The 25,554-nt window shown below is 44.7% G+C and overlaps 2 protein-coding genes across 4 annotated transcripts in view; one reads left to right on the top strand and one right to left on the bottom strand.

The window, feature by feature from the left end:
- SLC67A1 (solute carrier family 67 member 1) overlaps window positions 1-22,314 on the bottom strand; it is a 135,926-nt gene extending 113,612 nt beyond the window's left edge. For all 3 annotated transcript variants that reach the window (XM_075129331.1, XM_075129334.1, XM_075129333.1), the window contains exon 1: window positions 22,189-22,314. The gene's annotated coding sequence lies outside the window, so the exon portion shown is untranslated. The remainder of the gene's footprint in view (window positions 1-22,188) is intronic.
- Window positions 22,315-22,324: 10 nt separating this feature from the next.
- CDKN1C (cyclin dependent kinase inhibitor 1C) lies at window positions 22,325-24,788 on the top strand. Its single transcript, XM_048855176.2, has 3 exons — window positions 22,325-22,919; window positions 23,379-23,505; window positions 24,105-24,788. The coding sequence occupies exons 1-2, from the start codon at window positions 22,325-22,327 to the stop codon at window positions 23,498-23,500; spliced, it is 717 nt and encodes a 238-aa protein (XP_048711133.2). The 3' UTR covers window positions 23,501-23,505; window positions 24,105-24,788.
- Window positions 24,789-25,554: the final 766 nt, after the last annotated feature.

Genomic DNA, 25,554 nt, shown 5'->3' with positions numbered 1-25,554 from the left:
TTAAGCAGGTTAAGTTTCCTTTGTCAATTTAACATGTACGGGAACTATTCAGCCTTATCTCTAGCATCGCTGAGGAGGTTGGGTGCAATCCACCCGCTATGCAGAGGGCCAGAAAAAATGCTGATGGACCACTAAATACAGGGCATACATGGAATGTGAAAATAGCTTAAAGCTGCTTTCCCTTCTGGCTGTCCCGCCCCTGCACCATTTAAGACCTCAAAATAGAGCAAGGACCAGTAGTCAAGGAACTATTATATTAGTATGTTGCTTAAACACTGTCAAATATACAGTTTAGATGTAAAAAGATTCAGTGAAGACAATTATATTGTTACTTATCCTCAAAGTTCTACCTCCTTAAATCCCATGTGATAGCACCCAGGAAGGGACAAGAGGGAGAAATATCCCAAAACAAACTCAAAGTATATGCTAAACTGCTTTAATGATGTTAACTACTAAAAGGAGGTTTTTGACTCTGCGGTCCTTCAAAGTCATGGGCTCTCGTCTGGTCTGATACACATCCTAAGAATAGCAGCAGAAAGGAAATGGTCCTCTGCAATTCTCTCTGGGGACAGAGTACAGGCAGCTTCCTCATCAAGAAACATTCTCCTAATAAGCATCCAAGAATGCTGTGAGAGCGAGCTCTTGTTACTCACTTTAAATTAGTCCCCCCATCTTTGACTGAAATGGTCTCATTTGTAATATGGTGAAAGATTTATATAGTTAAGCAAACAAGAGGGTATATGGTCTGATATTGCCAGAGTTATGTCCCATGTTTGTTGACTGATTTATTCGTCTAATTGTGTTTAAAAAAGAAAAAAGGCAGCTCACTAATGAATGGAAAAAGAACTCACATGGCCAGCAGAAAAGCCATGTTTAGTTTACAAAAAAACACAGGCTTCAGGGATTTTCATAAAAACTACAGAGACAGTCCAAATCGGCAATTAAATCAGACTCCCAGTGGCTGCAGATTTCTTTTGGCTCTTTCTATGTGGGTATTCAATTGCAAAGAGCAATTATTTATAATTTGTTCTTACACAATACTGGTGTGCTTATTCTGCCTTGTACATTTTTTGTAGAATGGAAACGACTATTGTTCATTCTTTCGGTAAGTCCTTTGTTACGTTGCATATTAAACTACAAATCACATTGTGTCTCAGCTATGATTATTATTAACGTTTTAATGGGAGAGCCCAAAAGCCCCATCTGAGACTGGGGCTCCATTGGGGGCTGAACAAAACACATCGTAAGAGAGAGAGTCCCCGGCCCAAAGAGTTTATAATCTAGACAAGAGCAAAGGGTGGGAGAAAGGAAGGATTGTCGTCCTCATTTTACAGATGGGGAACAAAGGATTTTGTGACTTGCCCAAGCTCACACAGGAAGTCTGTAGCTGAGCTGGGAAGTGAACTCAGATCTTCTTCCAAGTCCCAGTCCAAAGCCTAACCCAGGGATTGGCAACCTTTGGCACGCGGCCCACTAGGGTAAGCCCCCTGGCGGGCCAGGTATGTCTGTTTACCTGCCGCGTCTGCAGGTTCGGCCGATCACATCTCCCACTGGCCGCGGTTCACCGCTCCAGGCCAATGGGGGCTGTGGGAAAGGCGGCCAGCACATCCCTCGGCCCACACTGCTTCCCAGTGGGAGCAACGATTGGCTGAACCTGCGGATGCAGCAGGTAAACAAACTTATAATTTACTCTGTGCATAGTTCAATTGTAATCAGTGGGACAACTCGCTAGGTAAGGAACAACTCAGCAGGAGGAAATGTGGCAGGGCCTCTGACCCTAGTGTTGCATTGGTATATATAAGAACTGTGCTGGGCCTGATGTATCTTTGCAACAAGAAGATATTTTGGAACCCATTTTCAGTAATGACATTTGGTACAATCTCAACTGCAGCGAGAAACAAAAATCACCAAGCATGGCTGTTGTCATATTCAACAATGATATCATGGCACCATGTGTGTTCTCATGTGGCTGTATAGTCCAATCTGTGAGGAGAAAGATTGTGAACAATTGTCACATAAGAATGTGCAGGCTCCCACTGAAGACTTGGGATGGCGCTTGGTCCTTTTTTCAATCAGTTCTTTGCGTCTGTCTTCCTCAAAGTGTTTACAGCCTTTACTGATATAGTTGCTCTCCATTCAGGCCTGTCCTTGGCTGTATCTTCAAAGTTATCAATATTTGTACTGTAATAGATGCGATTCGGCTTGTGGTGTCTGATTTGTTTCCGTTGACCATCCCCTAGCGCTTTCTGATTTTCAACTCGTCATAGACAACTTTTTTCAGGAATCTATCACCACCCATTCTGATAACATGACCTGTCCATCTAAGTTGATCATTGAAGATTATTGCCTCGATGCTGGGTGGTTTTGTTAATATGTGAGATTTTTGTCTTGCCAGTGGACCTTTAGAACAGAGCAGTGACTATGCATGGGAAAAATTTCAAGTTGCTTAATGTTTCACACCATATATAAGGGATGCTATCACTGCTGCCTAGTACATTATCGTTTTGTTAACTGTTGGTGGTGTGCTGGTTGAGTAGCCAATGGTGAAGACTTGCAAAAGCTGGGTTACCTCTCGTATTCAATTTGATATTTCTTGAGCCAGGGTCAGGAAACTATCACTTTAGATGGTACTGCCAAGATATGTTAAGTGATTGATGCTCTTTAGTTCTACACCATCAATGGTGATGTTTGGCTCAGTAGTAAAGGTTGATGGACCTGGTTGAAAAAAGGCTTCAGGTTTTTTCCAGGCAGATGGTGAGAACCCAAACCGTTTAGTTGTCTCTGAGAATCTGTCAAAGACAAGCTGTAGGTCACTTTCACCATGAACACAATCATCTGCAAAAAGGGTTTTTCATACGAGTTCTTAAAAATTTTTTGTCTTTGCAATAAGCCTTTGGAGACTGAAGAGCTTTCCATTAGTTCTGTACTTTATGTAGATGCCCTTTAGAAGACTGTCCACTGCATAATTCAGAATAGCTGCAAAGAAGAAACCAAAAAGGGCAGGTGCCAGTCCACAGCCTTGTTTCACCCCATTAGGTATGAGAAATGGTTTAACAAGGGCACCCTCTGAGAGTACTTTACCAGTCATATCTTTGTGGAATTAACATATGATGTTAACAAATTTGGTGAGGCAGCCTAACTTTTCAAGAATTTTCCAGAGGCCATTTCTTAGCACAATGCTAAACTTTTTTTTTTTTTTTTTTTTTTTTAAGACTAACAAAAACAGGTTACAGTTCCATGTTTTGTTCAATACATTTTTCCTGAATCCGTCTCACAATAAAAATCATATTTGTGTGGCTCTGACCTGATCTAAATCCACACTGGATTTCTGGTAGAAATTGCTCCAATACCATTTTGACAAGCCAACTGAGCAAAATATGGGCAAGGATTTTACCACCTACAGATAGCAGGGAGATACCCCGGTAGGTACCCCGGTCAGATCTGTTGCCTTTATTTTTCTATAGTGTAACTATGATTGCATCTTTGAAATCCTGTGGAATTTCCTTGGCTTCTCAGATATCCTTAATGATTTCATGTAGATAGCAGAGAGTTTTGGGACTTGTGAGTTTAAAGATTTCAGCTGGTGTGCTGTCTTTGCCAGGTAATTTGCCTGACAATTTGTTTGACAGCTTTTTGCACTTCCTCAGTGATAGTTGGCTGAGTGATTTCTTCATATATGGGGTGCTGGGTCCGTTCCTCTAGCACCTGTGGGTTGACAATAGAGGAGTGGTTGAGTAGCTCAGTAAAGTGCTTTCAGAGGTGCCTCTCTTGTCGTTGATTAAGATAGATGCACCCGAACTCTTCAGTGGAGCTGGTCCCAATTTTGATTGACCATAAACGGCCTACAGGGAATCATAAAACATCTTTGTATTGTTAGCAGTGTGATGCTGTATTTCTTCTGCTTTCGTTTCCCACCAATCATCTTGTAGGACACAAAGCCATCTCTGAGACTGTGCTTGCAGGTAGTTGGATTTATCTTTGATGTTGATTCTTTGTCATTTTGCTAAGACAAATATATCATTCTCTTCCTTAAGGATTTTTTTTATTTCATCGTCATTTTCATCAAACCTGTCCTGGTGCTATCTTTGATTTTTGCCTAGCATTTCTACTGAGGCTTGAAGGATGGCTGATCTGAATATATTCCACTTTTTGAGTATGTTACTGAGTGATGATGTAAATGCTGTCCAATTTTTCCTCTAAGTTTTCCCTTCAGTTTTATTGAAGAAATGGATGACTCAGCTTTACTATATTCAATTTTAATCTGTTCAGCACTGTTTCACTAAGGGGCAACAGCATGTAAATTAAAAATGGCTCTGATCATCCTGTGATCAGTCCAACAGTTTGCTCCTCACATTGCTTTTGTGATCTTCATGACCCTTTGCTGTGACTATGCTGGATCTTGGATACATTCAAGAGATTTGATGTTTGTTGGCTTGTCCGAAGCTTGGGCTGGTAATAGTGAGCTTGTGCTCAGCACACTTGCTGAGTAGGAGGAGACCATTGTTGGTCATTCTTCTGACTCCACTGGTCATTATTACACCATTTATGCCTCATAGTCTTTTCCAATTCTGCTGTTAAAGTCTCCCAGAAGTATGAACTTGTCTTCACTGGGTATAGGTTTCATTATTTCATCCAATCAGAACAGAACCATTCTTTGTGTCTTCCATACTGTTCGTGGTTGAAGCATAAGAACTGATAGAGTCACAAATCGTAATTTTCCAATGGGAAGTTGTAGAGGCATTAGGTATTCATTTTGCTCACAGATAAGTCTTTCAGTGATTTCAGGAAGCTGTTTCCAATTGCAAAACCACTGCCATAAATCTTCTCTTCCTATGCTGGTTTCCCTTTCCAAAAGGCAGGTATAGCCACCTCCTAGCTCCTTTATGGAGCCTTCATGTGCAAGTCTGGTTTTGCTGGAGGGAGCTATATTGATGCTGTACCTCGCACATTCCCTTGCAATTAATGCTGTGCATCTTTCAGGTCTTGATGTGTTGTTATCTGTGTCCCCTAGAGTCCATATGTTCCATGTCACCACAGTGAGACTCATTTTCTTAGAAAGACAACTTGTGTGAATGATTTAACACCAAGGTAAACTGGCCAGACTATAGTTGGGATGGCAATATTTTGGGCACCTTTTCTAGCCCATTTCTTTTACTAGGTGAATGGTGCTGTTCTGAAAAAGGGCTGGTCAGTCACTTGGGGTGTTGCTGAATATCTTTGCTACCCAGGAGTCAAGATGAATGACCAGAGTCCCAGGTCATCTGCATGTAGGTTTGTGACTTTGAGTGAGTGTTCATCTACACCAGACATTTCACCACACATGCTCCCCATTGCCACTGGACTTCCTTTCTATGATGCATGAATGCCTGTGTACAAAGATTTTTAAGTGAGAAGACCATTGCATGGAGGCAATCTCACTCTCTCAGCTGCTGAAGTCAAAGAGGGAGTGGCATGAAGGGTCGTGACACCTGGGAACTTCATTAGCTGCAGTGGATAGCCATTGATGTGTTTGTGTCCTGCCAAGCCTTACATATTCCATGTAACACTGTTTTGCAAAGAGAAACAAACAAACAAAATAAATCACAAACAAGTAGTATAAGATGAAACTACTTAAATAGCTTTGAAAGGGGTCTGAATCTAAGATGTATGTATCTTTTAATAGGAGGAATAAGTAGCTTTAATTAGATGCCAACAAAATAATTAGCTCAGTGTTTCTGTTTTGCATACTGTGCCAGATATTGCTCTAATATGCTCTGGTATGAAATGGGGTTACTTCATTTTCTTACGCCATATTTAAATGAGTTGGTCCCTTTTCTCTCTTCTATTTATAGTCCTGATCCTGTACATGCTTATGTGTGTGTGTAAATTTACATGGGTCTACTCATGTGTGTGGCATCATACAGAAGCATTTGCATGTACGGTCTCAGGTAGGTTGATCCTAGGCCATTTATGACTTTATAGATCATAAACTCCACCACAAATCTGATGGGAAGTCAGTGCAACTCCTGGAGCACTGGTCTTACATGCTCTCACTGAAATGCCTCACTCAATAAACGACCCACTGTGGTCTGCATCACTTTCGGTGTCTGAATGGTTTCAAGACATAGCCCCTTGTAGACCACATTGTCTTAGTCTAATCAAGAGTTAACAAAAGCATGGATAACAGTGGCAAAGTCCTCATTTGAAAGGGAAAGTTGCAGCCTCCTAGCTAGTCATTGATGGCAAAAAGCTGACTGAGTTACTGCTGAATATGGTCAAACAGCAGCTGGGCAGAGGGGTCTAAAATCCCCAATAAACTGCAAACACTAGTAACTAATGGCAGATGTACTCTTTCAATCAATGGGACTGATATTTCCTCGGCTATCTCCTCTGGCTGCTTTCCCCAGCCCCTCAGTCTTGCTGGGTTGAGCTTCAGTCAGTTCACTCTCATCCATACCCCAATCTCAACTAGACACTGGTTGAAGCCATGGGGTCCAGAATACACACACAACATACTGAAAGCCCAGTTTTGATGATTGAAGTCTAGAGAAGTGTAAGATGTATGTATACTGTGACTAAAGCTGATCTATAATAAAACCTAAAAACTTTCCTTCAATATACGAATATTTCATCAGACTAGTATTATAGAGCCCCTCTCTGGAACTGCAGCAATGTCTGGAATGCAAAAGCTGTTTATCATTTAAATAACATTTAAGCCATTATGATCATTTATAAGAGAACTGTAAATGATCTGGGCTGTATGAAGACCCTTGTTGTGGTTTGCTGCAGGAATGCTGTAGATTTTCTCTGCACACACTTCATTTTACAAACAATGGGAGTTTGAGACATTTTCTGCCAGTTTTGAGGCTCCCGTGTTTAGCAAAATAATTTTCCTGTGTCAGAATCAAACAATTGCTTGATTTCATAACACATAAACATTCAAAAAACCACCAACAGAACAATATAAACAAGAATTTCTCTGTCAGTGAGTGGTCCCAATACTCTATGCAGAGCACAAACTATGGAAGTATCCTCAATGTTTCTGATCATATGTTTCTGCAAAAAGTCATTAAGAACTGCAAAATGTGTTGCTGTAAATCCTTGTGCATCCAAGGTCACTTTTGGGTGAAATTAACTCTCCAGCATAAACCCTGAATAAATGGGCCCTGTGTACGGGAGCTAGTTAGGGTCTGGGGACAATGGAACCCAGTCCTTCAACCCACAGCCAGGGGTCAGCTATGCAATCCTGCTGTGGTCACCACCCTTAGTCCAGCACAGTCTACATGCCCTGAAACAGGGATGCTTGTGGCCTGACTTATGCAAGTTCCACTGTAGAGTTCCCTCGCATGTCAGATCCACAGCACATAACCCATCCAATCTGCAGAACAGCCACTGGAGCCCTCCATGAACCCTTTTATGATGGGTGAATTTTGCCTCTTTCTCCACTCTTTTGAGCTAAAGGATGAATTCCCTTTAGTAGACTCATTAACTGCTTATGTGGACCAGCCTCTAAAGCAGGGGTGGGCAAACCCTTTGGCCTGAGGGCCACATCTGGGTTGGGAAATTGTATGGCAGGCCATGAATGCTCACGAAATTGGGGTTGGGGTACAGGAGGGGGTAAGGGCTCTGGTTCAGGATATGGGTTCTGGGGTGGGGCCAGAAATGAGGAGTTCAAGGTGCAAGAGGCAGCTCCGGGCTGGGGCAGGGGATTGGGGTACCGGAAGGTATGAGGTTTTAGCTGGGGGTGCAGGCTCTGGGGTGGGGTTGGGGAGTTTAGGGTGCAGGAGGGTGCTCCAGGCTGGGATCGAGGGGTTCAGAGAGTAGGAGGGGGATCAGGGCTGGGGCAGCGGGTTGGGGTGTGTGAGGGGTCAGGGGTGCAGGCTCCGGGTGGCGCTTAAGCAGCTCCCGGAAGCAGCAGCAGGTCCCCCCTCCAGCTCCTACGTGGAGGTGTGGCCAGGTGGCTCTGTGTGCTGCCCCATCCACATGCGCTGACCCTGCAGCTTCCATTGGCCACAGTTCCCGGACAATGGGAGCTGCGGGGGCAGCGCTTAGGGCGGAGGCAGTGTGCGGAGCTCCCTGGCTGCCCCTACGTGTAGGAGCCAGACAGGGGACATGCCACTGCTTCCTGGAGCCATGCAGAGCAGCAGCATGTGCACACGGAGCGGCCCTCCCACCCCAGTCCCCGGCTGGAGTGCAGGAGTGGGGCAAGCTCTAGACCCCGCTCCTCAGCAGGAGCTCGAGGGCCGGATTAAATCGGCTGGGGGGATGGATGTGGCCCGCAGGCTGTAGTTTGCTCACCCCTGCTCTAGAGGGTGAAAAAGATCCACACTCACTTACTGTGGGTTATAAAAGTATTCAAACATTTGTGTTGTAGCAAAAACCCACACAAAATATGACTTTCAAAAAGATCTGAGCAAAAGAATTTGTTAGCCCCAAACAAAGTTGGCTACAGCAACTGGAAGGGCTTGTAATTCACAATATTCAGTTATATCTGAGATGTGCCAATTGCTTTTTGCTATGATATTTGTTTACGGAAGGTTTTTACTGTTACTAATGCCTAATTCAAGGAAACTCTCAGGGCCACATCCTAGGCTGGTATAATGGAGTGGTGCATACACATGCTAGGGCTGAACTTGCCAGTTTCAGTACATCTTGGCATTCATTTACTTTCTTACACCATGGACCGGGTGGAAATAACACAAATACAGCAAAGTTGTCATTTAAATCTGCAATTCCGTCTTTCGTCTTCTGGCAGTAACACAAATCTTTATATCAAAGACATAAAAATCAAAACGTAGCGTACTATATACTTCCCAGAAATTAAACAAGTCTGGCAAAGTCCAGTCCAAATTGTGCTAGCTTTTTACAAATAACCCATAAACACCAGGTCTGGACCTACATCTTTTGCAAATACCTTAGCTACAAAAAGAGTGCTGCATGCAAAGAGCGCTGTGCAAGACGTATTAACGTAGCTCACTTTCCTGACAGCCTTCAAGATAGCCTCAGAATTGGCTTCATTAAGCTGCCTCAAAGAGGGAGCTCAAATGCAAACACTACCAACCTTTTAAAGTACGACTCTGGTCTGAACAGCTACACTGCAAAAATGACACCACCTTACTCAACAGATCAGCTCCTTGCATCTGTTCAGATTCTCAGCTGCTGAGTTTAAAGACAAAAATAAAGTTTTAGTCATTCTCACTCCTGTTAGCCCAGCAGAACCAGCACAACCATGAAAATGAGCTGGATTCTTTTCCCAAATGTGCATTATCTATAGAATTGCTTGCTAAATTCCAATCACTAACACACATGCCAACCCACTGACAGCTCAGGTGACATTGGGGACATAGTATGAAGACAGCAGAACTGCATAGATATCTCTGAGGCTCTTAATTTGGCCAGCAGAACCTTTGCTTACTGTTGATGATGCAATAAAAGGAAAGAATCCAGCTTACGTTTGTAGGGCTGGCAGTTAGAAAAATATTTAGTTATATTTTCAAACTGAGCACATTTGATCCAGAAATCACAATAAACATAGAACCTCAGGATGTTATTTTTTACACAATCATTTTCAAACTAGAACTCACTTTGAGTAGGCAACTATCAGTTTAAATTATCTCAGCTGTTTTATATTATGGCTCCAGCATACCAAGAATGACCAGTTGTCTCACTTTTATTTAAAGAAGAGCCCAATCTGAAAGATCTGGATTCAGATCCACCATTTTCTAAAGATCCTAGGGTGGAATCCTGGCCCCATTGAAGTTACGGGACTTTTGCTATTGACCTCAATAGGGTCATCTTTGCTTTTATTTTTATTTTAAAAACATTCAGTGCAGTAATGCTGAATGATGAAATAAAGGATCCAGTTTGTGTTAAAGGTCTTTCTACTACATCCTCTTAAAACGTCTTAATCTGCTATTGCGTGTGTGTGTGTGTGTGTGTGAGTGAAAGTGTGAGTATCAGTGGGAGGTGTGTTTCTCTTTATAAAAGACTACTGTGGATGTTATAGTCCACTCTAGGCCAGATTCTGACACCCTTATTCACACAGAGTCATGCCTTTCTCTTCAAACTGCCTCAAGTGAATCAGTGGGACTACTTGCAGAAGAGGTACAATGAATAAAGGTTCTTTCTGTATGTTTGTGTGGGGAAAACTGCTCTCTGTGGAACAGAAGGGCACCTGCAGTCCTGTATAAGAGAGTGGCAAGAACGTGTGCCTTTCATCTCATGTCTGCATGAAGGGATGATTACATCTTCGTGCCTTATCCTGTAGTTCTTACTCTGGCAAAAACCCCATTTGAAGTCCAGCGGCTAAAAGCCTGGAGTTAGCCTTCCGTGAAATTTACACTGGCAATAGGTTGTGCAGAAAATCGCACAACAGCTGGGGAAATGTGTAATATGGGCCACTGTGGAAGAAAACATATATTTGTCTAACATTTTCCTAGTGCAGACAAAGCCTTAGGTTTCTCCTGGATTCCACTGCCTACTTGAGAGGCATTACATATACATGCCTCATCAGGGTTACACTCACCAGCACTTCTGAATAGGGCCCAAGGACCTCAAAACTGAGCCCTTTACATCTTAGCCTAATCCAAGATGTGTGACAGACAGACAGAAATAATATTTGTGGGTTTAAAACAGTGACTCATCGCATTAGTTTAATATAGTATTATTTGTGGCTTCATAGTATCCTCTCTCTCCTCTCTGTTTTAACTAGGAATATGGCAATTTCACTTTTCTTAGAACCAGTTGGAAACCACTTGAGCTGGCTTATTAAAAAAATTGTTGTTGTTTTAGATGGCAGGTATAATTGGTCAACTTACAGGACGTCTCACATACAGAGCATGGTTTCTGTTCCCAGAATAGACAGATACTCGGAGTTTGTAGTGTGTAACAGACCAATGCATGTACAGTATATATTACAGAATATATTGTGAAGAGGCGATAACTTAACCTAGTTAAGGTTTAAACCAGATTTCATTATAAAACCCTATTTTACCACCCCACAGCCCAAACTTTAGTTTGGTAAATGGCTTGGCCTGAAAATTGCCAGACTTGCTTTGTAGGCAAAAGGGAATGTGCTTGCAGAGTCCGAAGAAAATTCAAACTGCTTTTGAAGCATAAGTCATTAAAATATTATCTTGCTTCTTTGTCTCCCCCTAGCTTAGAAAGGGCTCCTTGTTACGTGCTTAAGAGGTGACCCTTCCAACTCCAACAGGACCATGGAAATACAATTTTACCTTTTCAATACCTACAGTGTATCCATGTACTCCTCTGATGAGATCTAAGGACATCCTCTAGCAGTTACATGCTGACACCGGTGGGAATTGTACAAGAGATTGGAAGAGGAGTACATGTTAAGTTCTTGCACAAGCCAAGGAGATGCTCCAGAATTCTAATATGCAGGAGGAACACTGACTGTGAATGAATAGGGATGGGAAATACACTGGAGGGAAGCCTGCCAAGACTCGGAGATGAACTTTTGGCATGTGTTAGAAATACTGTGAAACAAATGTATCCCTTTGCTGTTCTTGACAACCAGCTGATACGGTGCCAGGGTTGCATTGGGAAAGGGTAACTTATTGCAGCACAGCTAATATAACTTGCATCCAGAACTCCACCTCTAAGTCACCTCTTGCTTTCTAGATGTGCTGGTCAAATAAAAATGGCTGCATTTAAATGTGTTCAAAGACAAATCTGGTGCCACGCGACACAGAGAGGAAAGTGAAACTGATTGTGGCCAGGTGGGGTCTGAAGAGAAAGTCAGGATTGTAACAGAGACTCGGAGGTGAGTTATTACAGTGTCCTCTCTCTACTCTGCACAGCTACTCAGAGCAGTATATGAGGAGAATACCCTTTAAAGGTTCTTTGGACATCAGAGGGCGCCATCGCCCCACAGATACATGACATCATCCACCGGCTCTAAAAAATCTGTGCCCTGGAGGAGCAGTCCCTTCTCTTTTCTGCTTCAGAAACCGAATGGAACCAGTCCAGGCGCTCAAAGTAGCTTTGTGATCAGAGACGTCTCAGCCTCAGTGTGGGGGATTCAAGCAGGAGAAGCTCTCCGATCCCCCAGTCGACATGCAGCTTCTGTAAACCCTAGGTGCTAGAACAGGGGTTTTCAAACTTCATTGCACGGCAACCCCCTTCTGACGACAAAAATTACTACAGGACACCAGGACGAGGGACTGACGCCTGAGCCCACCTGAGACCTGCTGCCCTGGGCAGGGGGTGGGGGGGTGTCAATTCCAAAGCCTGGTGGGGCCAAAACTGAAGGCCAAGGGCTTCTGCCCCAGGCAGGGGGTGGAGTGGGGCTGTAATCTGAGCCTTGCCACCCAGGGCTGAAACCCTTGGGCTTTGTCTTTGACCCTAGGTGGTGGGGCTTGGGATGTGACCCCAGGCCCCAGCAAGTCTAATACTAGCCCTGGTGACCCCATTAAAACAGGGTTGTGACCCACTTTGGGGTCCCGACTGACAGTTTGAGAACCGCTGAGCTAGAACAAACAGAGCAGGGTGGAAGGTGATCACTTGCTCCCTATCTTTCCTGCCGGCTGCACTGGTAGAAATCACAACAGGGACATAATCCTTGGAGGCTCCTTGTACCAATTCATAGCACAAATTCTTTGATAGGAATGATAAACAATAATAATGAATAAATAATATTAATATCGTAACAAAGGAAAGCTACATAATTTGTGTTAGAACTACCTAAAGACAAAGGCTATGAAGCACATCCTGACACTTACCCTCACAGCCCAGTTAACCATAATCCTTCACACAGAATGTTCCCCCTCCTATCCTGGCACCAAATTTTGTCATCACCTGTGTAATATAACCCATCTAAACCACCTGACCGGGATAGAAGGCGACACCGATAGATGCTGTTTGACAAGGGAAATAAACAGCTCGTGGCTATAATTCTATCCTTGCATGCAAACGGCACACAGCTTACACTTTTTTATTAGTTTTGTGACTAAACAAAGGACTTCAGACTCCAGGCACTAAAATAAAATGGATCTTTTGTGATATCTGATTTAAGTTCTTGCACATCTCTGCCCTCCAGAATATTTATCAGGATTCCTCTTCACATACATTCCTCTCAGAAAGCTTCATATCTCTCTCTCCTTTTTTTTTTCTTTTTGGGCAGGGGGGTTGCGGGGAGTGGGGAAGGTAGGCCAAAATTTTGTTTTCCTTGAGTGTGGCAGTTAGAGTGCTGGAATCCAGGCTGAGATTTTACTCCTGCATTTGACAGTATTTTTGTCAGCAGCAAATCCCTTTTAAACAAGGTCAAGTGCAGGATATCTTTAAAAGTTGACAGTATGTCAGAACCCACTATAAGCCTGGGATGGAACAGAGCCAGAGCACATCATGCGTGCTCAGTTTACAAGCCCTGCTCTGAGCTCACACTTCTGGTCAAAAAATAATGTAAAACCAGAAGCAGCAGCCATTTGCTGAATCTAACCTCCCAGAACAAGATCCCCCACCTCCTAGTAAATACTGGCACTGGGAGCCATGATGTCTGAAAAGGTAGGCAGGAAAAGCTATCAGATATTAGTCTATGCTAATCAACTGTATGGACACTAAGCTGAATTGGCAGGAGTATAATTTAAAGGCAGGAAGCATAGTCCAATGGGAAGGGCATTGCATTAGCAGCCAGGAGCCCTGGAGTCTATTCCTAGCCCTGCCACTGACTTGCTGTGAGTGCTTTGGCATGTCACTTCACCTATGTTTCCACTCCTACCCTTTGCTTGTGTTGTCTATTTGCTCTGTAAGCAGGCACTGTCTCTCACTATAAGAATTTATAATGAGTAGCAAAATGGGGCCCTGATCTCAGTTAGAGCGTCTAAATACACCTGAAATATAATAAATAAGAAGAAGCTTAATTGACACAATAGATTACATGAAAAGTCTCCAGCAGAACTGGCACAAGACTTTGAGTTACTAGCACATCTGGCATAAACATGGTGTTTTACTTAAACTTGAGAATATGCTTCCAAACAAGAAATGATCATCCTACAATTCTGCCAAAAAAGAACACCTTCTTGGTACAAGAAAAGTAGAGGGCCAAAGTGAACATTAAAAATCAGAATTTAGATTTTGAATTGAAAATAGATTAGTGTGAGGAATGACAAAGATCAGTAACGGTTAGAGTCAATTATTTTCACCCCAGAAGATAGTAGGAAAAAAGCAACAAATCCACTTTGAACAGAATTCAAAAAATTATATAGGTATATTTTAAAGTGACATCTTGGTGAGGAAGGACACAAATGGAGGACTGAACCAAATTAATAATTAATGGAGTATTTCATTTCCAGTCAAAGATGACTACATAGGAAGTCAACAAAAAGTGCCGTCTTCCATAGTAAACATACCACAAGTCTGAGGCATTGCTTATAAATTATTACTTTCTATCATGCTTTCTAATTCACAACATATACCAGTAAGGTTTGCTGAATACACAGAAAAAAACAAGCTACACAGAGAATCCTGGAACTTATTAAAGATTCTAAGGTAATGGCTGCAGGCCAGGTTGCAAGAGCATTATTGGACTTAACAATCACTCCTATCTATTAAATGTCATGAATCTAAAAGAAAAGGTATTACTAAGAAGGGGGAGCCTACTAAGGCCAAAGCTGCATTAGTGGACTGTGCAACAGACTAGGCTTGATTCACTAGCTGCTTTGCTCTCCACTGATGACGTAAACCAGCTTAACTAACCAGTTAACAATAAAGAGCAAAGAGGTTTCTCAGTGGATTCCAATAGGATTAAATATCAGGGCTGACCTTAAAAGGAAATCATTTGCCATACTTTTTTTGTTTTTAATAAAATGAAAAACTTCATCAGGCTTGAATTTTTTCCATGAAATTTTCCAATTTTTCAACAAAGCAATCTGAAACAAACAAAATGGGTCAATTCAAATCTAACGGCATCAAAAAGGAAAGGTGGGTTTTCCTCCTCCCCCACTTTAAAACCAAACTAAAATGTTTTTGTTTTGATTCCATATAACTCAAATCAAAATAATTCAATTTTTAATTGTTTCATCACAAAATCAGAAAGTTTTGAGTATGATAGGTTTTGTATAATTCCAAATGCATCTTTTTGTTCAAAAAACCTTTGATGAAAAGTTTTTGACCACGTCTACTAAATATTTTACTTGTATTTGAACTTTGGTTTTGCCTGGTTTCTTTAAGCAGGACAAGAAAGACAGAGGGGTACAATGAAATGTTATTGATGTAAATGTATAACTGCAAATTATTCCTGCATGTATGCATAGTGCTAAAAGAGTATATGATAGACAAACAACTAATATTTATTATTCCATTAGCTGATACAATTATTTTAAATTAAAGTATTGTGTGTCAGGTTATTTCATATTTGGAGTTTTCGTATACAATGCATTTTGGATAAATACAGTAACTTTACACATAATAGGGACCCTTGACAAGTAGCTTGAAGCATAAGCATTTTAGGGTATGTCTACATGGCAAAGAAAAACAGCCAACTCAGGCTCATGCTGAGTGTTTCATTGCTGTGTAGGCTTCTGGGCTTGGACTGGAGCCCAAGCTCTGGGACCCTCCCACCTTACAGGCTGCATCCTGAGTCAAGAAGTCTACACAGCAATGAAATAGCCCTGCAGCCTGTACCCCACAAGCCCAGCTCAGCTGGCACGTGCCAGCCCTGGATTTTTCTTTGCTGCGTAGACATACTGTTAAACTTGACAGTCTAAAGACTTGCTTGTTTATTTGACTGTGCCTCCAGAACTAAACCATTCATGCCTAAGATGACTACTTTTGGAATCTTCACAAGGAGGAAGACTGGTTGGTTGTTTTGTGACAATATATCATTGGGATCTGTTCATCTTACTTATACAAATATACTGTCAAAATGGCCACTGAGGAGGTTAAAGTGCAGTTTAGTAACAAAAAGCGACTGTTAAAATAACAGGGTCTGTGTTCTATATTTGTTGTCTTAATGACTTCTCATCAATTTTCCTTGATTTACAATGTAAAGAGTTTTTTCCCCTAACTGCCAGCCCAGAAAACTCAACATGGGTTCTGACAAACTGGGTTCTCTCTCACTCAGAAATAGTCATAAGTAACAAAAGTTATGTATTCACAACTGTTTTGATGCATGAGGCAGAAAAGAGTCTAGCTCTCTCTCCCATAGCCCTCCAGAGCCAACACAGCTAACAGAAGTAAAAGCCAGTTTAAAAAAGTATTTTTGTCCCCATAAATACACAGTTTATGACTCTGAATACACGCAGGGTGCAGGTCTTTGTGGTAAAAATGTGCCATTCCTACCTAGATGTTGTTCAGACCATCACTGCACTTTAATTATTCTAAGTATTATGAATACTTTCTTCTCCTGAAACAGAGAGACTAGAAATTTCTAAATGAGATGCTGTGGTTCAACCAAAATTGAAGGGCTTAATAGCAGGAAATTTCTGGGTAAAATTCTATGGCCTATGTTATACAAACAATTAGACTAGATCAACCTTTCCAGACTACCTTTCAGGAGTCTGATTTGTCTTGCGTACCCCCAAGTTTCACCTCACTTAAAAACTACTTGCTTACAAAATCAGACATAAAAATACAAAAGTGTCAGAGCCCACGATTACTGAAAAATTGTTGACTTTCTCATTTTTACCATATAATTATAAATCAATTGGAATATAAATATTGTACTGTACTGACATTTCAGTGTATCGCAGAAAGAGCAGTACAAACAAGTCATTGTCTGTATGAAATTTTAGTTTGTACTGACTTTGCTAGTGCCTTTTATGTAGCCTGTTGTAAAACTAGGCAACTATCTAAATGAGTGATGTACCCCAGGAAGACCTCTGCATACCCCCAGGGATATGTGTATCCCTCTTTGAGAATCACTGGGCTAGATGCTCATCATCATGCTTTCTGGCCTTACAGTCTATGAATTCAGCAAACTAAATTTACTTTCATGAGAAAAGCATGGGCGTGTCAGGTCATGCCAGGATGTTCTCCATTAATGTGGATAATGTGGATACATGTGGGTAATGAGAGTGTCATAATGCAAGACAACATGACAAAGGGATGTGAGGAGCGGGGTTAGGGAAGGTAACTGTCTTATTGCAGGTGTGCATCCACCCCCAGAGCCACTGGATCTGGACTCCAGCCATACAATTGTTTCAGCCGACAGGTGAAATGGAAGGTGAAGAGACTGCCCCCACAGGCCCAAACATTGGGCAATCGATGAATACACTTTCCCTTCATGGGTGTAAATATCAGCATCCCCGAAGTAACATGTAAATCACTACTGTGTTAGATAACCCTGGAACGTTTTCTATGTTGGCTGAAATTTGGGTTTTGAGAGAAAATTCCCAGATCTTCTAAATGCCATGAATGGTTGTCTGCACAGTGTGTGGTGATTCCTTCAGCTGTATGAAACCTTGGGCACAGAAAACAACAATGGAGTTACAGCCCTCTCCCATCACACTGTTGAATGAATCTGCTAAGAGTTCTAGCACGGTCCTCTGGGTTCCCTCCAAGACCCCTGTCTTGGACTGACTGGAATATCACCTCCTTATTCCAAGTCTGAATATGTAGTTGTCAGCACTGCTCGAGTTTTCTCTGGTCTGAAGAAATAGAGCAGTGGTTCTCAAACTAGGGCTGCCGCTTGTTCACGGAAAGCCCCTGGCAGGCCGGGCCGGTTTGTTTACCTGCCGCGTCCACAGGTTCGGCCGATCGCGGCTCCCACTGGCCACGGTTTGCTGTTCCAGGCCAATGGGGGCTGCAGGAAGGGTGGCCAGCACATCCCTTGGTCTGCACCGCTTCCCGCAGCCCCCACTGGCCTGGAGCGGCGAACCACGGCCAGTGGGAGTCACGATCGGCCAAACCCGTGGACGCAGCAGGTAAACAAACCGGCCCATCCTGCCAGGGGCTTTCCCTGAACAAGGGGCGGCCCTAGTTTGAGAACCACTGAAATAGAGGGATTTTTCTCCCTGTACTTTATCCAATTGACCCAAACACCCCTTTCCAACTTCAAGATGGTACAGGCAGCCTGGGAAGATTGGACAGAAGCAGAGAGAAGGCCTAGGAATCTGGTAATCTCTCTCTCTGACACCAAATCCATATGCAACACGCTTCTCATTGTTTCCTTATTTTTCACACCTTGGAAGACAGAAGTCTTAGCAGTCCTTGGGAGGAATCAACAAGCCCAGAAATGTTAACTCCAGTGTTGTCTTTTGCTCTTCGCACAACAAAGTAATATGTAGAAATCATACAGACACAGTGGGGTTCCAAATATCATGTTTACTAAATATACAGAAGGTCTAGTTACTTATACATCGTGCTGCTGTGGCTGGTTTTTAAAATATAGAACACAGAGACCTCTAGAGGTCTCACAAACTATTTAAAGGGATACTATCCCATTCCGAAACACTACATTCTGGAAATGCGTAAGGAGAGACTGCTTGTAAATTATAACTAAGCCTCTAGTCCTTAGGTAACTTACAACACCACTTAAAATGTTCCTTATCTGTGCAAATACACTGTGCAACCCCAGGCTACCATCATCACTTTTATGATTTTTCTTTCTTTTTTTTTTTGGTGAAGCACCAAAAGGCTAATATCAGAAAGAATTATAGCAAGTGAACTACTTGCCTTTGTTGTCTCTGCTGGATTGTAAAAACTTCAGAGCGTACTTCACTCAGAAATACCAGGCATAGGTCTTTTAGAATGAAGCACACCATCTAATTTCCTTGGGAAAGAATCCTTACCCTTGACATAGGTCACCACCAGTACATGACAGGTTTCAGAGTAGCAGCCGTGTTAGGCTGTATCTGCAAAAACATCCGATGAAGTGAGCTGTAGCTCACGAAAGCTTATGCTCAAATAAATTGGTTAGTCTCTAAAGTGCCACCAGAATATGTAATTCTGTCAGATGATCCTGTTTTCTTTCCAAGCAGAAACAGGTTGCTGAGAAAGGTTTATAATGGAGGCAGCACCTGCTGAATGTACCTCTCTCGCTGTAGAGCAAACTAGCTTCTGCCTTAGTGAAACTAAGTGCAAGGAAGAATTCTGGTGCAGGGTTTCTGAGAACAAGATCTGCAGATTGGTTACTGTCTGCAGGGCTCATAAATCACTGATAAGTTTTTTTTCAAGTCTTGGGGGTGCAGGAGAAGGAGGGGGAGAATGAATCCTGCCCCTTTTTGCCAGTGGACTAATGATGAAAAGGATACCCATATAATGCTCATCTGTAGGCTGAGGCTGAACTGGCTTCAATCAACCCATTCATGAAGCTCCCCTGAAAGGTTGCTAAGGAAAGGGAAATAATATTGGGTTCATCTGTTGCCACTGAAGGCCTTGCTGGTGAGCAACCTCTGCTTCTTTCTTCCCTATCAAAAACCTTTCTGACGCTTCGATGTTGTCTAATGAGGTGAACTGTTCGTGCCAATGAACCAAGATAGCCTTTGTATGAACTGTTCACTGAACAGCTTCTCTTTGGCCTGCAGACCATCTTCCAAATGGAATACGGTCTTCTTGGAGTCTACTTCAATGAGGAAAAACCCATGAAGTAACATTTCCTCCAATACTACTGCTGGCTAGTTTCACTCGTTTACTTAAGCATTCAAGCATATCTGACAAGGCCATAACTCTTCAGACATCTTTTAAAAATTACCTTTGTATCCCTTATGGGAACTATCCTACCCTTCCTGTGATCCTAACAGGACTGATCCATATGTACCATGAGTTGGTCATGTTCCTGTATGATTCCTATATTGTCCTGGAAAGGTCATCTGTGTCTTCATCTGACAACATTACCTACTAGCACAACCAAATAGTAAATAAAGTTGCTACATGGATATTAGGGGTCTTCAGTCTGAAGACTTTAATTGTTTTAGCTTCTTTACGTTAAACAACTGCTGACCTTTATCACTAAGCAGGGTTGCCAGTCCCTTGGTTATCAGAAAATGTTGAATTCAAGGGGTCAAAATTGCCTTTAGCCTCCTTTTACTCCTCAGCCTGAGGAGGAGCATTGCATATGTCCTTGGCAGGCTCTGTGCTGCTCAAATCACATCTGTGACCCTTACTGGACTTGGATGTTGAATATTTCTCTTTACATAGGAGTCTAGGGACTTGAGTGAGGACAACAGACATTTCCAGCCTCTCCTTATGGATGCAGATATCATGTAACACTAGAGATATGGCAATGAGTGGCCTCTATGCCTTGCCTTGACATCTGACAATCTGAGAACTGTCTCCACATTCAAAGTGACACTGGAGGCATTACCCACCAATGACCTCACTGTCTGCTCACCCTCCATGTGGCCAACGTCCTCACTGCTAAGGCTTTGGAACCCAGTGGCCTCAATGGCTGATCTGAGGCCCGCTGCTTCACAGCAGTGGGGATTAAAGGGTAGAAAAATGTTTAAAAGAAAAGGTTTTCCTTCTGCTCAAGGGCACTGCCTGGCTCTTGGAACTGATAATGAGATGCAGAGCCTTTCACCTCTAGTTTTCCATTTCCAGTCTGGCCCAACTCAGTACTGATCATCAGCTCTCCAATGGTCTAGGGCACATGGAAACTGAATCATCTTCTGCCACATTAAGAAGAATGCTCCCCCTTATCAGGGTGGAGAGGCAACAGTTAACTGCTTCCTGCTCTGTACCTGTTTGCTGGATAGAGACAGGACTTCAAGTCTCCATTGCTCACTCAAATGGACACTTTTCACAAACACCACATTCACATGCAATTAAACATTCATCCTCCTCACTCTTCTTATGAAAGCAGCAAAAAAAGATGAGCCAGTCCAGGGGTGGCCAACCTGTGGCTCCGGAGCCACATGCGGCTCTTCAGAAGTTAATATGCGGCTCCTTGTACAGGCACCGACTCCCGGGCTGGAGCTACAGGAACCAACTTTCCAATGTGCCGGAGGGTGCTCACTACTCAACCCCTGGCTCTGCCACAGGCCCTGCCCCCACTCCACCCTTTCCCGCCCCCCTCCCCTGAGCCTCCTGCAGCTGATCAGGACGTGCAGGGAGGGAGGGGGAGGTGCTGATCAGCAGGGCTGCTGGTGGGTGGGTGGGAGGTGCTGGGAGCAGGGGTGGGGGAGCTGATGGGGGGGGGGCGGCGCTGCTGATGTATTACTGTGGCTCTGGCAATGTACACTGGTACATTCTGGCTCCTTCTCAGGCTCAGGTTGGCCACCCCTGAGCCAGTCAAAAGCACAGGCTTCACAGAGGCAGTAGCAATGTGTAGGAGTGAGAAGAGTGCTCCCTAACCTGCAAACCACTGTAAAGTTGATCTTTTCCCTTGTTTGCTTCTGTGCAGAGGAGCATTAAAGAAAGCCCATTCTGGTTGGAGCACCTTGTAAGATTCTCTTCCCCTCCCCCATCACAACAAAAAGCAATGATTGCAACGATCGGCAGAAAATGTAAAGGACAAGTCAGCTGATTCCTGGCAACACAATAGTAAGATTAGCTCATCTACAGCACACAAACGTGTGTGTATTATATGGGTTTTAAAGTTAAGACAGGCAAAAAAGCTGTGGTTTTCATATGCAATGCTTCTACTCTGTAAAGCAAAAACATGTCTAGTAACTTATTACTTCCAAGTGACTATAAAAAAAGCCTTTTAAAAAACATCCTTTCCCTTGTTTTGAAATCTACATACATCAAGCTTTGTTTTGTACTAGTTTTTCCTGACAACTTTTTGTCCATCATACTGCCATATAGATTTCTTCAAACCCTTTTCTTTTAAACCCACTTGCCTTTTTAAAAAGCCCAAATTAAACAAATCTAAGCGTCTCCCTCCGGAAACCCAGCGACTCCATTCTGTGACTGGCTCCTAAATGTAAAAAAAAAAAAAAAAGCAATCACACAGCAGCAGCACCAGCCACCGCTGCCTGCAAACAAAGGGGGCAGGGACCTGTTTGCAGGCTGGGTATCACGTTACTCAACCTCCCTTCTCTTTAAATCTCAACCCCCGCCCCCCACAATCGCCACTATATAACTCAGACTGGCAGGTCCTGCTGACCAATGGCAGGGATCTTGCCACTTTTGGCGCCCCGCCACCGTTTCTCCTTCAGCCAATGGGGAGCGGAGATCGAGGTATTACACCCAAGGGGACAGTGGAGCCTCCACCAATGGCAGCAGTGTTATTAAAGAGAAATACTATTATGCTAATAGATGTTTTGCTCTAACTTGGTGAGGGCTTTAAAAGCGAGGCAGCCCCAGGCTCACCAGCAGACTGCCGAGGTTCCAGGCTGGTTGTGCTGGCTGCCCATCGAGCGGGGACGGGTGGAAATCACAGCCCCTTTCTCCCCAGGAGCACCACGTTTGGGTCCCTGCCTTCCCTGGGCGAAGCAGCAGGACCATCATGTCCAACGTGCACCTCTCCAGCGCCTCGGCTCTGGAGCGCTTGGCCGCCCGCAGGACTTTCCCCTTGCACGCCCGCACGGGGGTCTGCCGGAACCTCTTTGGCCCCGTGGATCACGAAGAGCTGAGCCGGGAGCTGAAGAGCAAACTACGGGAGATCAGCGAGGATGACCAGAGGCGGTGGGACTACAACTTCCAGACCGACACCCCGCTGGACGGCCCGGGCAGGCTGCAGTGGGAAGAGGTGGAAGGAGGATCGGTGCCCGCTTTCTACCGGGAGACGCTGCAGGTCGGGAGGTGCCGCTTCCCGGTGCTGCTGGTCAGGTCCAAGCCAGCTCTGGGGGGCATGGACACTCCCGCGGGGGTTAACCCCAGGGACCCTCACCAGGAGCTGGTGGTGTCCGCGTCCTCCTCCCCCAGCCCCCAGGGTAAGACGGCAGCCCTGGAAAGCACTATCGCGGGGGGTAAAGAGCGGCTCAACCAGGAGAACCGATCCGATCAGCTCAACAACTACTCAGGGATTACAATCAAACCCGCACCCTGCGCGCCAGCGGCGCTCAAAAGGGTCTCGTCCTCCAGCGCAGCCCACATCACAGGTAAGGCTGGGGCATGCCCCGCGCACGGCACGGGCGCAACCCTCCCCCCTGTCGGGCTCTCTGCGCTTCAATCCCCCTGCCTGCCCCTGGGGTTTAAAGGGCCCCGGGCTTCGCTCGCTCCGCGAAAAGGCTCGCGGCGCAGCTCGCTGGGGCCGGGCTCGGCGCCCGGCCGGGGAAACGCTTACACAGCACATTGCGCGCTGCGGGCCGGCGAAGTAAACAAACCCGACCCAGCTGCAACCCTCCCCCGAGGCAGAGAGGGGGAGTCAAGAGCCGCCAGGCCTCCCGTGCGCACTGTTATGCGGGGGCCCGGGCAGGGCGGGGCCCGGCTGCTGCAGGAACACGTTCGTGTGTCCGTCCGTCCCCGCCGCGGGGGCCGCCCCTGGGGGGTAGGCGGCGGCGGCGGCGGCCGGGGTGCGTGGGTGTGTGTAACGCCTCGCTCCTGCCTTGGGTCCCTAGATTTCTTTGTCAAGCGGAAAAGGCCGGGGGACTCCAAAGCGGCCTGCGACCATCCCGGCGGGTGTCCCGCCTCAGCGCCCACCGTGCCCGCCGAGCAGACGCCCCGGAAGCGGCTGCGGTGAACCAGGTGAGCGCCCTCCCCGGAGACCAGAGCGAGCCCCCGGCGGGCGGGCGGGCGGCCCCCCGAGCCACAAAACCCAGCCGCGGCGGCAGAAGGAGGAGGGCGGCTGCTGCTGCTGCCCAGCGGCGGGGCGGGCCTCGGGAGGGTGCTGCTGGGCCGGGCCTGGGGCGAGGGCCGTGTCCGGCCTGGCGCTGCGCAGCGGGGCCCCACGGAACGCCTCTCCGCGGGGCGTGCGCGCCGCCAACCCAGGAGCGGGGCCTGAATCTCACCAAAAGCTGGGGGGCGGGTCCCCTTGGAAGGCGGGCCAGGCTGCCGCCCCCCTCTGCCAACGCACACGGGAAGCCACTTCCCCGGGGGGAGCCGGGGCCGCCCCGCCCTTGTGCAAGCCCCTCCCCGCTGATGGGTGAGCTGGGAAGGAGCTGGTTTCGCTGACTCATTCGCCGAGATGGAGGGGCAGATGGGGCGGGGTCGGCTGAGTTACTTTGTGGCCGCCGGGGGCTCTGTCTGTGGCTGCTGGGAGCAGCAGTCGCGGTTACTTTCAGTGGATGTTCCTGAAATTCATAGGGCTGCTTCGCTTCGCTTCCCTTCCCCCCTTTTCTCCTCAGATTTTGCACTATGACACCCTAAGGGAGATTTTGCTTCGTCTCTGGAGGCGCGGAGCCCAGCGGCTGTTCTGCCCACGCTTCGGCAAGGGGCAACTCTCAAGGGAGCTGGAGCAAGGAGGATTAAGATCTGGGCTCCCTACACCCTCTCCCACACAAGGAACTGCATGTAGTGAGAGTAGCTCTGACTACAGCCACGGACGGAGCAGTGTTAATTTACAACTGTGCAATGTATTGCGTTTTATATATAAATGTATTATGCCTAATGTGAGTACACTGGCCAGAAGTGTAAAGCTTTAAAGTCATTTATATGAAATGTTTAACCTTTGCTGATCTCTCAGTGCAAAAAAAAAAAATGTATATTTGTACAAATTTTTTTTAAGAGTTATACTAACTTATATTTTCTATTTATGTCAAATGTGGATAACGTTGGTTGATACCCAATAGGCTGTTTGTTTTTTTTTCTTTTGGTTAAGCCAAAGGGCACTATATTTGCTTTTATTTACAAAATGTAAATTTATTTTTATAGTGGGTTTTTTTTTTGCATTCACAAAATGTAGCTATAAATCAAAAAATTTAGTTTTTACTTGAAGACATCTGTTTCAATGGTTCCTGAGCCGGTCTGTACCACTGCCATTGCAAATAATGCCACAAAGTTCAAATAAAAAAAAAAAAAGGAGTCCAAAATCTATTGCTGTTAATTCGTATTAAGGAAACATCTAGTGGAACACAAGTGACAGAAAATGCCCTAGTTTGCAAACATTAGAAAACACCTGTGTAAGCTTAAAGTTACTCCTTAGAACTCAAACTGTCTTTCCATTCCACTAACTCATTCATTCTCACACTCCACAGCTGCTGGGGCAGGGGGACACTACAAAACAAGGCCAATTTCCATACCTTTGTAAAGTAAGGTGCTCAAAGAACACAAGGATTGTGGTACAAAGAATCTCAGGATAAAAATGTGCACCACCCCACCAGCCACTATAAATATTTAAAAAACACTTTGTGTCTCAGTGCCTCATCCGTACGTATTGTGTAGCATAACAGATTTTTTCTAGTGGTGAAGATTGTTAGAGGCACAATTCTATTCCCCCATATACTGTAAGTACACAGTTGATTAGCTGTCCATGGTATAGAGGAGTTTAACTTTCTCTAAACCAGTAGGGTTGTAGCCACTGCTGGAGTTAGCATGAACCAATTATCTGATTCGCAGAATCTAAAATACACTACATTAACAAAAAGTTACAATCCCTCAAGCCTTGCTTTTATAATTCATATAGATAACATTTACATACAGGTCTAGACAAAGTTCTGGCCCATTTAGTTCAGGAGAAGACTGAATTTATGTTCAATACAATGCCTTTTAGCATTGTTTCATGCTCCCTCTTTGTGGGGAGGGATATTTATTTTGTAAAGCATCTTGCCATCCATATAAAATTAGCTCTAATGGCTA

Source organism: Caretta caretta, chromosome 6, assembly GCF_965140235.1.
Source record: "Caretta caretta isolate rCarCar2 chromosome 6, rCarCar1.hap1, whole genome shotgun sequence".
Classification (NCBI taxonomy): Eukaryota; Metazoa; Chordata; order Testudines; family Cheloniidae; genus Caretta; species Caretta caretta.
The sequence above is the reverse complement of the archived record's forward strand: the minus strand, read 5'-3'. Positions and strand labels throughout refer to the sequence as shown.